The sequence below is a fragment of the Dasypus novemcinctus genome, chromosome 30 (genome assembly GCF_030445035.2).
Source record: "Dasypus novemcinctus isolate mDasNov1 chromosome 30, mDasNov1.1.hap2, whole genome shotgun sequence".
In the NCBI taxonomy this organism is placed as follows: domain Eukaryota; kingdom Metazoa; phylum Chordata; class Mammalia; order Cingulata; family Dasypodidae; genus Dasypus; species Dasypus novemcinctus.
The window spans coordinates 26989948-27005458 of NC_080702.1; the positions used below are offsets into that span (position 1 = coordinate 26989948).

The window sequence follows — 15511 nt, forward strand, 5'->3', positions numbered from 1 at the left end:
TCTTGCTCTTCTTCTTTAGGAGACGTTGGGGAACCGAGCCCAGGACCTCCCGTGTGGTAGGTGGGCACCCAGCTGCTTGAGCCACATTTGCTTCCCTATCACGACTTTTTGTTCATTTGCCTTTTAGGTCCTGTAGGAAAAAAAAAAGTGGAATTGCACACCAAAAATACAATAGTACTGGCATTTATATTTACCTGTATTGATTGTTATCCACACCGGGATTTTAATTGCTTCATGAGCTTCAGTCAGTTGTTTGGTGTCCTTTCTTTTCGAACTGTCCGTGACATTTTTTGTAGGATTGCTGTAGTGGTGACAAAACCCTCGGCTTTTGTTTCTCTGGGAACGTCATCTCTCCCTCATTTTCACAAGACAGTTTTGACAGACGTGCAGTACCTGGATGGCAGTTTTTTGCTTTCAGCCCTTTAAATAGGCCATCCGGTGGCCTTCTTGCCTCTACAGTTTCCAGTAAGAAACTGGCACCTAGTCTCACTGAGGCTCCCTTGTATATGTGACATGTTGCTCCTTTCTTGCAGTTTCCACAATTCTCTATCTTTGGCCCTCGACGGTTTGATTATAACGTGTCGTGGTGTGGTTCTGTTTGGCTTTATCCCGTTTTGAGTCGATTGAGCTCCTTGGCTGTGAATAGTCATGTCTTGTTATATTTGGGGGGTCTTCAACCATTATTTCTTTCAGTGTTGTCTGCCTCTTCCTTGCTCTTCTCCTTCTGGGACTCCCACGATGCGTCTCTTGGTGGTGCCCTACGCCTTCCTCGGGCTCTCTTCCTTTTCCTTCATTCTTTCTTCTTTCTCTTCCTCAGACTGGATGATTTCAGTTGTCTTTTCTTCAAGTGCACCTGTCCTTCTGCCAGCCCCCATCTGCTGTCGAGCCCCTGTCGGGAATGTTTAACTTCTGTTGCTGTGGTCTTCAGCTCTGTTGGGCCCCATTTCATGGTTTCCATGTCTATATTGATATTTCTCTCTCTGTCCGTCATTGTTCTCCTGCAGTTCTTGGTCCTAAAAGTCTTTGGGATGTTCTAGTCCTAGTCCTCCTCATTGCTGGGTTCTAATGCTTTGATCTCCTTTGACCGGGCTCTTGGTGATTTGGGGTTATTTTTTTGCATGTTTTTCAATCTTGTGTTGCATCTTGGCCATTTTGCTACTGTAAAGTGTTTTCGACAGAATATAGACTCTGCGTCATCTGTTCCTTAAGCCTGTCTCCAGCTAACGTAACGACACAACTCTCCTGGACTGCCAGGAGCTTGCAGATGGGTCTACGGGAGGGCCCTCCTTCAGAGCGTAGCCTCACAAAGAGTTTATACAGCAGCCTGAGGCAAAGGTGCAGGGGCTCCCAGGCTTTTCTGTGCGTACATCTTGTCTGGGGCAGCGCGTGCGTCTAGGAGTCCCCCCTGTTTCCATCATTCCCCCCCGGGAAACAATGTGCTTTGTGGTCCCAGGGGCTATACTGCAAGTCCTGCAGCAGGCACAGCTTTGCCCCAGGCAGCTGCAGTTTGACTGTTTTCCTACAGTGCTTGTAGAAAGCACTTCTGGGCTCAGCGCCAGTTCTCAGATGGCAAGTCTACTGCACGTGTCCAGGACCAGACCTGCAGGCTGCCCCCGGGGAGATGGGCACGGCATACATGCACCCAGTATGTGCACAGGGGTTACCCTGCCCCCTGTGGAACCGGGACCAGGGAGCACGAGTGAGGCAGGTGGGCTCTGCTCTGGACAGGTGAGGGTGGGGGAGGGGCCAGCAAAGTAGCCGGGCATTCTCACCATCTTTTTTTTTAGGAGGTCCTGGGGATTGAACCTAGCTCCTCATACATGGGCAGCAGGTGCTCAACCACTGAGCTACATCCACTCCTCAAAGAGAGTTGTGGATTTTTTCCCTTTATTTCTTTGTTTTTAGGAGGTGCACAGGTTTTGAACCCAGGGCCTCGTACATGGGAAGCAGGTGCTCAGCCACTTGAGCTACATCCGCTCCCCTCTCACCATCTTTATTTTATTTTTGTTTTTGTTTTGAAAAGTTCTTTCTTTTAAATTTAATTTGTTTTTTTTTAAAAGACACTTAGATTATACAACTATCAAATAAAAATAGGGGATTCCCATTGCTCTACTCCCCACACCTCCCACATTTTCACACATTAACAACATCCTTCATTAGTGTGGTACATTTATTGCAATTGATGAACACATTTTGGAGCATTGCCACTAAGCATGGATTACAGTTTACATTGTAGTTTACACTCTCTCCCACCCAATTCTGTAGTTTATGGCAAGCTTTATAAATGGCCAAATTGTTTTATGAGCTTAAATTTATCCTGACAGCAAATCCTGACAAGGACATTACAACTATAGAAAAGTGTAGGTTATTAAATTTCATGAATATGCAAAAATGTAAAATAAAATGTTCACACATTGAATCCCACTACATATGAAAAGGAAATGCATAATGATCTCAAGAAGTTTATTTCAGGAATACAAGTGTTTGAACATATGTATTACCAAAACTGGAACTGAAGGAATTAGAAAGTCTGTATTACTTATGTCTACTAGAAACTGAATTCATAATAATAAATCAAAGCACAGAGAAAACTCACATTCAGATGTCTTCACTGGTAAATTTATCAGACATTTCAGTTAGGAATAATGCCAAAACTACACAGACTTTTTCAGAAAATCAAGGAAGATGTTCCAACAAACTTTATGAAGCTAGCATTACTCTGGTACTAAATCAGACAAAAACATTATATGACAAGGAAACTACTGGCTAATATCCCTCATGAACATGCACACAAAAATTCTTAACGAAATATTAAATATAATCTAGCTATCTATCTGTCATCTCTATCATCTATCATCTGTATCTATTATCTATCTATCATATCTATCTATCTATCTAGGCTAATACATCAATACCAAATGGGATTTATCCCCGCAACTCAAGGTCAGCTGAACTTTCAGAATTCAAGCAATGTGGGAAACGGACTTGGCCCAGTGGTTAGGGCGTCCGCCTACCATATGGGAGGTCCACGGTTCAAACCCTGGGCCTCCTTGATCCATGTGGAGCTGGCCCATGCGCAGTGCTGATGCACGCAAGGAGTGCCCTGCCACGCAGGGGTGTCCCCCGCATAGGGGAGCCCCACGCGCAAGGAGTGCGCCCCGTAAGGAGAGCCGCCCAGCGGGAAAGAAAGTGCAGCCTGCCCAGGAATGGCGCCGCCCACACTTCCCGTGCGGCTGACGACAACAGAAGCGGACAAAGAAACAAGATGCAGCAAAAAGACAGAGAGAACAGACAACCGGGGGAGGGAGGGAATTAAATAAATAAATAAATCTTAAAAAAAAAAATTTCAAGCAATGTTAGTTGACCGTAGTAACAAACTAAAAGGAGAGAGAAATCATATGATCTTAATAAATGGAGGAAAAAGATTTTGACAAAATCTACCATACATTTATGATGAAAATGGTCAGTAAGCTAGATATAAACCTGACAGAGGGCAGCTACAAAAAACCTATAGTTGACACCATACTTAAAGGTGAAAAACCGAATGCTTTACCCCAAAGATTGAGAATATAGCAAGGACGGATACTCTCCCCCTTTTGTGCAAAATTGTTCTGTAGGAACTAGTGTAATAAAGTGCAATAAAGCAAGAAAAATTTTAGTCATTCAGATTGGAAAAGATGTAAAACTGTTCTTTCAGAGTTTAAAAAGTGTAATAGATAGCAAGTCCTAAGAAATGGGCAGAAAAATCTATTAGAACTAATAAGTGACATTTGCAATATGTACTTCTCTAGACTAGCAATGAACCATTCAAAAATGAAATGTTAGAATACCATTTACAATAGCATCTTTTTTTCCCCTTATTTCTACCCCCCCCCCCCATTGTCTGCTCTCTGTGTCCATCCACTGTGTGTTCTGAGTCTGCTTGTCTTCTCACTAGGCAGCTCCAGGAAAACATCCTGGGACCTTCTGGAGTGGGAGAGGGGCGGTGATTCTCTTGCTCCACCTCAGCTCCCTGTGTCTCTTCTCTCCGTGTCTCCTCGCTGTTGGGTCATCTTGCTGCGTCAGCTCTCCGTGTGGGTGCCACCACTCCTGGGGCATCCGCTCTCCTGCGCAGGGCTGCACTCCTTGCGTGGGGCCGCCCTGTGTGGGGCGACGCTCCTTGCGCGGCAGCACTCCACACGAGCAAGGAGGCCCTGGGTGTCGATCCCTGGACCTCCTATGTCCTCTCACCATCTCTGAGTTGCCTTTCTCTTGCTTCAGCACCTTCCCTGTTACTTCAGTCCTTTCACTCCTCTTCTGGAGGTCTGAGAAAGATGCTCCTGCCCATTCTTGTTGTTCAGAGTGTCCGTGAGGGAACGGGTCCCGGAAGTGCCTCCCTCTGCCATTGGACTGGGGCGGGCCCCCCTCTTTCTTTCTCCAGCCCAAACAGTAGTATAGCCTACCCTCTCTTCTCAGCCTTGCTCTTGCCTCTTGGGGATCATTCCAGATCCTTTCGTGCTGTGCTGCCTCTTGTGAAAATGTGTCTAGAATGAACAGTTTCACAGTGTTTGAGGGCAGAACAATCTAGAAAGAAGGGATGTGGCGGAAAGTCTCCTTCCCGCCGTCTTCTCCTTCCTGCCCTGCTCCTCCACGTTTGTTTCTTATGACTCTTTCTCCTCTTTGCTTATGCAAATACAGCCAGTCTTCTCTTCTCCCCCGTTCACAGAAGGGAGCTCAGCTTGCGTGCCGTCCTGTGCCATTTTGGGGGAGGTGTTTTCGTGTTTGTTTCCAGAGACCACTTTGTGGTTGGTACAGCAGCCTCCGCTCCGCCGTGTGGATGAGCCAGCGCTGCGCCGTCCGCTGGACCCTCAGTTGTTTTTGGTGCTTTTCGCTGAGCAGTGCCTGTTGGGAGGTCGTTCCGCGTCAGGATGCATCTCTCTGCCTCTCTTGTGGACACGTTATTATTTTTTATTTATTTCTCTCCCCTTCCCCTCCTCCTGTTATCTGCTCTGTGTTCTTTCGCTGTGTGTGTTTCTGTGTCCACTTGTATTCTCATCAGGTGGCACCAGGGATCTGTGTTTCTTTTTGTTGCGTCATCTTGCTGTATCAGCTCTCTGTGTGCGGCGCCATTCCTGGGCAGGCTGCACTTTCTTTCGCGCTGGGCGGCTCTCCTTACGGGGCGCACTCCTTGCGCGTGGGGCTCCCCTACGCGGGGGACACCCCTGCGTGGCACGGCACTCCTTGCGCGCATCAGCACTGTGCATGGGCCAGCTCCACACGGGTCAGGAGGCCCGGGGTTTGAACCCTGGACCTCCCGTGTGGTAGCGGGCACCCTATCTGTTGAGCCACGTCCGCTTCCCTGGACATATGATTGAATCGCCCAGTGCCCCCGCAGGCCCAGGCTCTCCCCAGCGCCTCGCGCCCTCCCCGTCCCCCGCCCGTGTGCCAGCGGGTCTGAAGCCGGGCCGAGCCCGTGGCCGTGGCCGGGCAGGTGGCCGGGCCGGGCGCCCCCTCACCCCTACCCCCCGCCCGCTCTCCCGCAGCAACTGACCAACCACATCCGGGAGTCGCTGCCGACCCTGCGCAGCAAGCTGCAGAGCCAGCTGCTGTCCCTGGAGAAGGAGGTGGAGGAGTACAAGAACTTCCGGCCCGATGACCCCACGCGCAAGACCAAAGCGCTGCTGCAGTACGTGCGTGCCCTCGCCCCGCGGGAGCCCCCTCGGGCGCCGGCCCCCGTCCGTTCAGCAGACGGCTGCCCAGCGCCTCCGTGTGCCAGGCCCTTGGGCTGAGTGTCCAGCAGGGAACGAGTCAGACGCGCAGCCTCCCCTTGGCGGGGCTCAGGGGAGGGCCCAATGCTCATAGCGGGTCCCGCGGTGAAACAGCAAATGGGGAGGAGTGGGGTGGGGGCGCAGTTTCAGATGGAGTGGCCAGGGAAGGAGAGAGACAGGTGGAGACCCGAGGAGCTGGGCGGGCAGAAATGCAGGGCCCTGGCCGGTGCAAAGGCCCTGGGGCAGGCCCGGGCCTGACAGGTTGGAGGAAGAGCCCAGAGAGCACAGGGAGCGAGGGGGGGAGCGGGAGCAGGCAGGGCCGGGGGGGCCAGGCAGGACCTGGTGGAGCCTGGAGGACCCTGGAGTGGGGGCCGTCCTGACTCAGGCGTCCCCAGGTGTCCCCTGGCCTCCACGGGGGGCACGTAGGCCCTGCGCGCCCCGCTTTGCCTGCTCAGTCCCTTGGAATCCTCGCCGACCTGGACACAGAGGGGCGGGCGGCTCACCACGGCCCCTGTGAGATGGGGAGCAGGCGTTCCCCGCGATCCTGCAGGCCCACTCTGCGCCCTCCCACCTCGACCTGCCTGGTTTCTGGCCTGTACGGGGACCTGGGGTGCTGGAAGGGCTCAGCAAGGGTGGGCGACCCTGACAGAGGTGGGAGACCCCCTGTGGGACACCAGTAGGCCACCGTGCCCTACGGCCAGCGTAGCCCTGCCACCCCCCCACCGACCCTGGTGGGGCCTCCTCGCTGCGGCCCGCCGAGCTCTCTCCAGGGGCTGCACGCGTGGGCCTGGGAAGCCACCTCCGACGGCGTCCCCGGGCTGGTGATGCACCCGAGTCCCCCTCCCCTCACCCCTAAATCGAGGACAACAGCGGCTCTTGCCTCCCACCGCCACCGGGCCACCTTGGGGTGGAAACGCGGCTTGCCGCGCCCTCAGCAGGGCCGGACCTGGGGGCAGTCCCCCGCCACGCCCCTTCCCAAGCATTCCGAGGGCCGTGTGTGAGCAGGGCTCTGCGGCCCTCAGCCAGCGCTGGGTCTGCAGGCTGTCCCTGTGCTGCCCTTTGGAGCGGCCTGCCACCCCAGTGCCTTCTCGGCCTGCAGTGGGGAGTTGACCACCTTCCCGTGGCACGGAATTCCAGGGGCGCCAAGGGACCCACTGGGGGACTCTGCCTCCCTCCCCTGCCCCCAGCCCCGTCTCCATGTGCGCCACCTTTCCTGGATCTTGGCTTCCAGGGCGCACGGCTGCGGGCCGCCCCCTGCGCGTGCACTTGGCATTATCGCTAAGGCAGCGTGGCAAGCCTTCCCCGTTCAGCCATCGGCCCCAGCGCCTGCAGGGCCCCTCTGGGGTTCTCGGCTTCTAGCAGATGCCGGCCGCCCTCATTGCGTGCCCGAGGGAGGGGCTCTGCACAGCCAGCTCCAGGAGAGGGACGGCGGAGCCCGAACCGGGCATGTCCTAAATTTGGATCGCCATCGCCATTGGGGTCTCCAGGGAGGCCTTGCCAGCGAGCGTGCCCGCCCGGGTCGGCTTCTGGGCGCACGCAGGAGGGTTGTACCGGGCTCGGGAAGCCGGTGATGTCAGGGCCTTTGACCGTCAGAACGCCGTGACTGGGACAGACCGTTGTGTGTCTGGCTTTCCTTCACCCCGACACAGTGTTGTCCCCGTTCCATGTCAGGTAATAAAACTGTACATGGGGAAGCAGATGTGGCTCAGGAGATTGGGCTCCTGCCTACCACATGGGAGGTCCCTGGTTCAGTTCCCAGTGCCCTCTAAAGAAGACAGCAAGCTGGCACGATGGGCGGGCATGTCTACCAGATGCACCAAGAGACACAGGAAGAAAAACATAATGAGAGACTCGACAAAGCAGGGAGCCGAGGTTCCCAGTGCCTCCTAAAGAAGACAGCGGGCAGGTGCAACAAGCTGATGCGACAAGCTGGCACAACAAGAGACACAGGAAGGAAAACATAATGAGAGACTCGACAAAGCAGGGAGCTGAGGTTCCCAGTGCCTCCTAAAGAAGACAGCGGGCAGGTGTGACAAGCTGGCGCAACAGGAGACACAGGAAGGAAAACATAATGAGAGACTTGACAAAGCAGGGAGCGGAGGTTCCCAGTTCCTCCTAAAGAAGACAGCGGGCAGGTGCGACAAGCTGATGCAACAAGCTGGCACAACAAGAGACACAGGAAGGAAAACATAATGAGAGACTCGACAAAGCAGGGAGCAGAGGTTCCACTGGTGCCTCCTAAAGAAAACAGCAAGCAGGTGCAACAAGCTGATGCAACAAGCTGACACAACAAGAGACAACAGAAAGAAAAACATAATGAGAGACTCGACAAAGCAGGGAGCGGAGGTTCCCAGTGCCTCCTAAAGAAGACAGCAGGCAGGTGCGACAAGCTGACGCAACAAGCTGGCACAACAAGAGACACAGGAAGAAAAACCTAATGAGAGACACAGCAAAGCAGGGAGCAGAGGTTCCCGGTGCCTCCTAAAGAAGACAGTGGGTGGGTGCGACAAGCTGACGCAACAAGCTGGCGCAACAAGCTGGCGCAACAAGAGACATGGGAAGAAAAACATAATGAGAGACTCGACAAAGCAGGGAGCAGAGGTTCCTGATGCCTTCTAAAGAGGACAGGCAGGACAGCGAGCTCAAGTGACAGGCAGGCACGGCAAGCTGACACAACAAGATGATGCAACTGAAGACACAGGAGGAAGAACACAACGAGAGACTCAGCAAAGCAGGGAGCAGACTCAACAAAGCAGGCTCAAGCGATCAGGTGCCTCCCTCCCACATCGGAGGTCCCGGGTTCGGTTCCTGGTGCCTCCTAAGGAAACAAGGAAGACCAACAGACACAGCAAGTGCGAACAACAAGGGGGTGGGGAGAGATTAAAAAAAACAAGAACGGATGTGGCTCAAGCAGTTGGGCTCCCGCCTACCACACAGGAGCTCCAGGGTTCAATTCCCGGGGCCTCCTGGTGAGGGCGAGCTGGGCCACGTGGACTGCCAGCCCCCATGGGAATGTCACCCCCACAGGAGTGCCCCCCTGGGTGAGAATGCCGCCCAGCGCGGGAAAAGCTGCCCCGCGCAGGAGTGCCGGCCGACGTGGAGAGCCGGCGCAGCAAGGTGATGCAACAAGAGACACAGAGGAGAGACAATAAGATGTAGCAGAACAGGGAGCTGAGGTGGCGCAAGAGAGTGATCGCTTCTCTCCCACGCCAGAATTTTCCAAGATGAGTTCCTGGAGCTGCCTAATGAGAAGACAAGCAGACACAGAAGAACACACAGTGAATGGACACAGAGAGCAGACAGTGGGGGGAGCGGGGCACTAGGGGAAATAACCAGGGGTGGGAGAAGTAAATACAATAATTCTTAAAAAAAAAAAAAAGGCTGTCTGCGGCCTCTGCTGTCTGCACCCCTTCCTGTGAACGGCGTCTCTCCTGGCGCTCTCCCCCCGGCTTCTGGGCAGTGCTCCTGGGTGACTCACTTCGAGAGGCAGGAGCAGGGCCACGGGGACGTGCACTTGGGCCTGCGGGCTGCGCCCCCATCTCTGGTGACCGCGCCTGGCCCGTGGCTCTCACCCGCCCCGCGCCCTGGTGGGCACCCTCCGGGAGCGCAGCGCAGGCGGACGTCTCGCGCTGGGCCCAGGGAGGCGGGTGCCTGTGTCGCAGCTCCTTGCCCCCTTGCTGGTGGTAGTGGCCAGAGCCGCCCCCGGCCGCCCTCAGGCTGCCCGTGCCCCGCTCCGCCACGCTCTAGGCCGTTTCTTTCCCGGCCTCGGCCCTGCCGTGGCTCAGAGCCCCCGATGCCAGCCCGGCCTGAACGCGGGCCTCTGTGCGCCTCCAGAGGAATTCCAGGCTCTGCCCGCCCTCCGCCTCATGGCCAGCCGGCGACGGGGACGGGCTGCGCGGCCCCCGCGGTTCAGGCAGAGAGCCCTGGGGCAGGGGACAGCCGGGTCTTGGCCCGAGCCGTACACTGGAACCTTCCCTGCTGGACAGCAGCGGGCGGCGGGCCCCGCCGGGAGCCGGTCCCGATGGCAGCAGCCAGCCCTCCGGGGGCGCAGCACAGTTAGGCTTTGGGGGGGTGGAAATGAGAGGGTTGAGGCTGATGGTGCCGGGAACCCCAAAAACGCCAGCGCCTCCGTCCTGGTTCCCTGCAGTGGCCGCAGGCCGTCGGTTCTGCGAGCGCTTTAGGAAAGCCTCTGTCCCTTGTCTGGAGTCAGGACGCCTCTTTCCCTCAGGCCGGTGACCAGCACCGGGCAGCATCCTTGCTTTCTCGTGGGTGCATGGTTAGGGTCCCTTTTTTAGGCTCGCTGGCTTCTTGGAGATGACGATACACGGAAACCCCTCGAACCCTCGTGGTGACCCTGTGAAGTCGAGGCTGTTCCAGCCAGCGCACGTGGCAGAGGGGGCCCCGCCCCTCGTCCAGGGCCCCAGCCTGCCAGTGGGGAAGTCGAGGCCCAAGGAGCCCCGCACCTCGTCCAGGGCCCCAGCCTGCCCGTGGGGAAGTCGAGGCCCAAGGGGCTAGGGCCTCCATCTATCAGTGGGGAGGTCGAGGCCCAAGGGGCCAGGGTCTCAGCCCGCCAGTGTGGGCATCGAGGCCCAAGCAGCCTGGTGAACGTGATGCTTTGGTTTTCCAGCCTTCAGTCCCGTCCCGTGTCCGTCCGTCCTTCCCCCCCGGGGTGGCGGGGTGCAGAGAAGGCCTGACCTTGGCTAGAGAAGGTCCCAGAACCTCAGGGTGAAGAGTAGGTGACGTGCGGGGGCAGCCCAGCAGCGTCCCCTCTTCCCAGTGAGCAGGACGGACGGACAGAGGAAGGCGGCCCCAGGCAGGAGTCAGGGTGGGGGCCCGGGCCCAGCAGCTGGGGTCCGCCCTTAAAGAGTCCGGAACGCCAGCGACGCCCCCCGAATGGCACCGAGGGCGGATCCGGCGCGGCCTCTGGGCAGAGCCCCCTGGCCGCGTCCCCGCGCCTGCCGTCGGTGGCCCCGGCGTCCGTGTGTCTGCCCCAGCCCGCGGTACCGGGTGCTGCTGACGCTTGTGCGGCCGGAATGGGCGCCCCGGCCTGGCCACACAGGCCGTGCCCAGCGCTGTGCCGACAGCCGCTGCCCGACGCCCGGCCCTTCCCCTTCCCCGCAGGATGGTCCAGCAGTTTGGGGTGGACTTCGAGAAGAGGATCGAGGGCTCGGGCGACCAGGTGGACACGCTGGAGCTCTCGGGCGGCGCCCGCATCAACCGCATCTTCCACGAGCGGTTTCCCTTCGAGCTGGTGAAGGTAGCGCTGCCGGGGCGCCCCCCACCCCCCCCAGCCAGGGGGTCTCCCCTGCCACGGCTTCCCTTCCCCCGGCAGGCGGCCTAGAAGCCCCGCGTTTCACTGTCCTGCGCCAAAGCAGATAACTCAAGCACGTTATTTGCAAAATACGTAGAAAATGTACAGAAGCTGACCTAAAAAGAGGCCACCAGCATCTCGCTGAAGGGAGTAGAAGGGGTCCCCAGGCCAGCAGCGCCCCGTGACGAAGAGCTCGCACCCCGTGTGTGCAGACTCACCCGCAGGGAAAGCCACGACAGGCCCATCTGCCCTGGGCGCTGGGGGGTGGGGTTTTCCCGAATGCCCCCGGGTGGTAGCCCAGCTGTGTTTTGGGGGGCTCTGGATTAGGGGGGCCAGGAGACCCCCGAGAGCGCCTCTCTGAACTCCCCCATCAGCAGATGGCGAGCGCTAGCTTCTGGGCTCCTCGCCAAAGCGGGGATGGAATCCCCCCAAAACATTCTCCCTGTGCCCGCCCGCCGTGGGGGCACCACGGCACCCCCTCACGTGGCTGTCGGTCTCCCCGCAGATGGAGTTCGACGAGAAGGACTTGAGGCGCGAGATCAGCTACGCCATCAAGAACATCCACGGCGTCAGGCAGGTTCCATGGGGAGCTCCGCTGCCACCCCCCGCTCTCCCCGCCTCGGGGTGCCCGGGCTCCCTGGCCGTGTCGAGCGGCCGTGCCCCTCGTGGGTCTCCCAGGGCACAAGGGGGCCTGTCCTCCAGCGTGGGCCTGGCGCTGGCCACGGGACTGCCCACGGCCATCGGGTCTGGGTCCCTGGAATTGTGCCCAGGGGGTCGGGGGGCGCAGAGCTGCCTCCCCCGCCGGTGCCCCGTCCCTGCCAGCCTCCTGGCTGCCCCCCGTTCTTCCTGGGACAAAGCCGGCCGCTCCAGGGGCCTGACTCCCCCTCCCCCGGGGCCCCTGGCCGCCCCTCCACCCCCCGGGACGCGCAGGCAGCGGGTGTGCGAGCAGGCGGGGGCCCCGCGCGCTCGGTGGGGGCCCGGCCGCTGCCCGCGCAGTGGCTGACGGTGCCCTGTTCCTCTCCGGCTTGCCTCCCCTGCCCCCGGGCCCGGCGGTTCACAGGACCGGGCTCTTCACCCCGGACCTGGCGTTCGAGGCCATTGTGAAAAAGCAGGTCGTCAAGCTGAAAGAGCCCTGCCTGAAGTGCGTCGACCTGGTTATCCAGGAGCTGATCAGTACCGTTAGGCAGTGTACCAGTAAGGTATCGGACGCCGCCGGCCGCCTCCCGCCTGGCCACACACGGGTGCGGGGGTCTGGTATCGGGCCCCCAGCGCCCGCCCCGTCCCCTGCCCGGCTGGCCCTGGCGGCCCACGCTGGCCCGGCCGTCCCGGCACAGGGCTGCTGCCCGGGGACGGGGGGAGCATGCCGGCCGGGGCCGCCACCCTGGTGGACGGGGCGCCCTGGGCGCCCGATACCAAGCCTAGCATGTGCCTGCCACGCTCTGGGCTCTCACCCGAGCTGTTGCTTCGCTGCCCTCTGGGTGCCCGCGTCGGCTGCTAGAGGCCGGGCTCCCCGTACCTCCCTGGGTGCCGCCACCTCCCTGGGGCCCCCCGGGCACCTGGCCTCCCCGGAACCGGCCGCCCTCTCAGCCCCCAAGGCTGAGAGCACAGCGAGGGCCCCGGCCGGCGGCCCGACAGCCGGCTCCTGGGTGCCCGTGTGTGCCCGCGGCCTGCGCCCCAGAGCAGCCTGCCTGGGCCCCGCGGCCGAAGCGCCTCCCGCCCGGGCGGCTTTGCTTGTGCATCCGGGAATGTCCGTGGGCGCTCGGGGCGGCGTCCCCAAGCAGGGACGGTCGCCGCAGCCCTCTCCCCCCAGTCCGGAGGCGCCCACATTTGCCGCTTAAGCTTCTTCGACGGGAAAAGGGGGCCAGAAAGAGAAACCCCCAGGCGGGCTGGAGACTCGTCCCTGAGTCTGTTCCCGCGGCTCTGGCCCATGTGCCCCGGCCGTGCCACCCGCGGCACCGAGGCCCCCAGGCCGGGCCACCCCTCCCCGACGCCCCGACGCGAAGCAGCTTGCGGGGCAGATGTGGGCGCAGGCCCCTCCCGCTGGCCACTAACCCGCGGCTCTCGTTTCTTCTCTCTCCGCTCTCCGCCCCGCGCGCGGCCTCCACTGCCCCCGGGTGTCTCTCGGCCTCGCCCCGCCCTCCGCGCCCCCAGGACGGGGCTCTTCACCCCCCGACATGGCCTTCGAGGCCATGGTGAGAAAACAGACGGTAAAGCTCAAAGAGCCGAGCCTCAAGTGTGTCGACCTGGTGGCCTCAGAACTGGCCATGGTCGTTAGAAAGTGTGCCGAGAAGGTAACCGGCTCCGTTCTCCCCCCTTCGCACCCGTCCCCCGCCGCCTCCGTTCCACCTGTCCGTCCCGAGCAGCTGGAAAGTTCTACCTCGGCAGGGACCCCTGCCTGGGGGCCAGCGGCGGCTCAGGGGCGCCTCCACCCGGCCCCGGCCGGCGAAACACTGGAATCGTGTCGCCCGCGCCTTTCCCCATTGCCATCCTGGCCCCACCGGGGACAGGGGGTCCTGCAACACTGCCGGATGTGCCCCGTGCCGGGCCGGCGGGAGTTTCTCTGAAACCCCGAGCCAAAGCCAGCGGACCCCGAGCCGGGCTGGCAGCTGTCGCCACAGCAGGCGCCATCGCAGACCTGTGCGCGCTCATCCTCGGGACCACTGTGGCCGGGTGCCTGCTCGGGGTCCCCCCACCCTGTGAACACCACCCAGACCGCGCCAGGTGCAGCTCCCCGGCGAGCGGGCCTGGGTTTCTGCCCCACGCCGGGACCCGCCAGGGGCCGCAGGGTCGCTGGGGGGGGCTTTGAAGGTAAAAGATCGGGAATTGTCGTCCCCCGGGGGGCCCTGCCGAGGTAGACGGCCCAGGTGAGGCCCGCACCACCCCAGAGCAGGCACCGCAGGCTCCCGGGCGGGAGGGGGACAGGTGTCACCGCCGGGCAGCAGCCACGCGCCACCTGCTCTCGGCCGCCTCCCACCTCCGGGTCGCGGGGGGGCTCCCTCGCGCTGTGCGGCCCCCGGCCCCCCGCTGGCCAATTCCTGGACCCGGGCGGCAGCCGCTGCACTGACGGGAACGGAGTGGGGGCTCGGGGGGTCCCACCCTCTGTCTCTCACCGCTCCCCCCCTCCCCGAGCTGCCCCTCGCGTGGCCGACACTGCCTCCCGGGACCCCAGCCGATACTGCCACTCCCCTGCCCCCCCAGCTCAGCTCCTACCCCCGGCTGCGCGAGGAGACGGAGCGCATCGTCACCACCTACATCCGGGAACGCGAGGGCAGGACCAAGGACCAGGTACGGCTTGGTTGCTTTTGGGGTATAATTTCCACGCGGTGAAAGTCCCCCTTTTTTTTTTAAATATGTATTTTTAAAAGGTACTTAGATTACATAAAATGTTATTTTAAAAAATGTAAGGGATTCCTGTATATCCTACTGTCCCCACCCCACTCCTCCCACATCAACACCCTCTTTCCTCATTGTGGCACATTCACTGCATTTGGTGAATAAATCTTGGAGCACTGCTGCACCCCATGGATTATAGTTTACACTGTAGTTTACACTCTCTCCCACTCAGTTCTGTAGGTGACGGCAGGATATGTAATGGCCTGTACCTGTCATCGCAGTGTCATCCAGGACAACTCCAAGTCCTGAAAATGCCCCGTATCACACCCCCTCGCCCCCTTCCCTGCCCTCAGCTCCTCCAGGGCCCCGGGTCTCCACGTCATTGGTCTAGTTCCTTCCATCGCCACAGTCACCATACGTCTACGGTAGAATGCCAGGAGTGCACGCTCACCCATGGATCCCCGAGCCCGAGGACTCTGGGACGGTGATGCCCACTCCCCCTTGAACTGAGGGGGGGGTCCCCCTTTCGAGGGCCCAGGTCTGCGTGTCCCTACGGTGGCATCACCACCACAGTCAAGACACAGGACGGTTCCTTCGCCCAAAAATGTCCCCTTTGTAGCTTTTTTTCTTTTTTTAAGATTTATTTATTTCTCTCCCCTTTCCCCCACCCCCAGTTGTCTGCTCTCTGTGTCTATTTGCTGCATGTTCTTCTTCGTCAAGCGGCACGGGAATCTGTGTTTCTTTTTGTTGCGTCATCTTGTTGCGACAGCTCTCCGTGTGTGCGGCACCATTCCTGGGTAGGCTAAACTTTCTTTCACGCTGGGCAACTCTCCTTATGGGGTGCACTCCTTGCGCGTGGGGCTCCCCTACGCGGGGGACACCCCTGCATGGCAGGGCACTCCTTGCGCGCATCAGCACTGCGCATGGGCCAGCTACACATGGGGTTTGAACCGCGGACCTCCCATGTGGTAGACGGACGCCCTAACCCCTGGGCCACATCTGCTTCCCCCTTTGTATCCTGACAAGCACTGGGCTGTTCCCTGGTCCTGACGCTTTGCCCGTTCCAGAATGTCACACGAACAGATTCCGACGAGTGCACTTTTCTTTTTTCCCTCTTGGC

The 15511-nt window shown here is 59.5% G+C and overlaps 1 protein-coding gene across 8 annotated transcripts in view; it reads left to right on the plus strand.

The window, feature by feature from the left end:
- DNM2 (dynamin 2) overlaps nucleotides 1–15511 on the plus strand; it is a 97402-nt gene that overhangs the window by 53655 nt on the left and 28236 nt on the right. For all 8 annotated transcript variants that reach the window (XM_058290288.2, XM_058290284.2, XM_058290285.2 and 5 more), the window contains exons 7-11: nucleotides 5523–5665; nucleotides 10869–11004; nucleotides 11564–11631; nucleotides 12119–12257; nucleotides 14257–14343. In XM_058290288.2, coding sequence (XP_058146271.1) covers nucleotides 5523–5665; nucleotides 10869–11004; nucleotides 11564–11631; nucleotides 12119–12257; nucleotides 14257–14343 — 573 coding nt within the window. The remainder of the gene's footprint in view (nucleotides 1–5522; nucleotides 5666–10868; nucleotides 11005–11563; nucleotides 11632–12118; nucleotides 12258–14256; nucleotides 14344–15511) is intronic.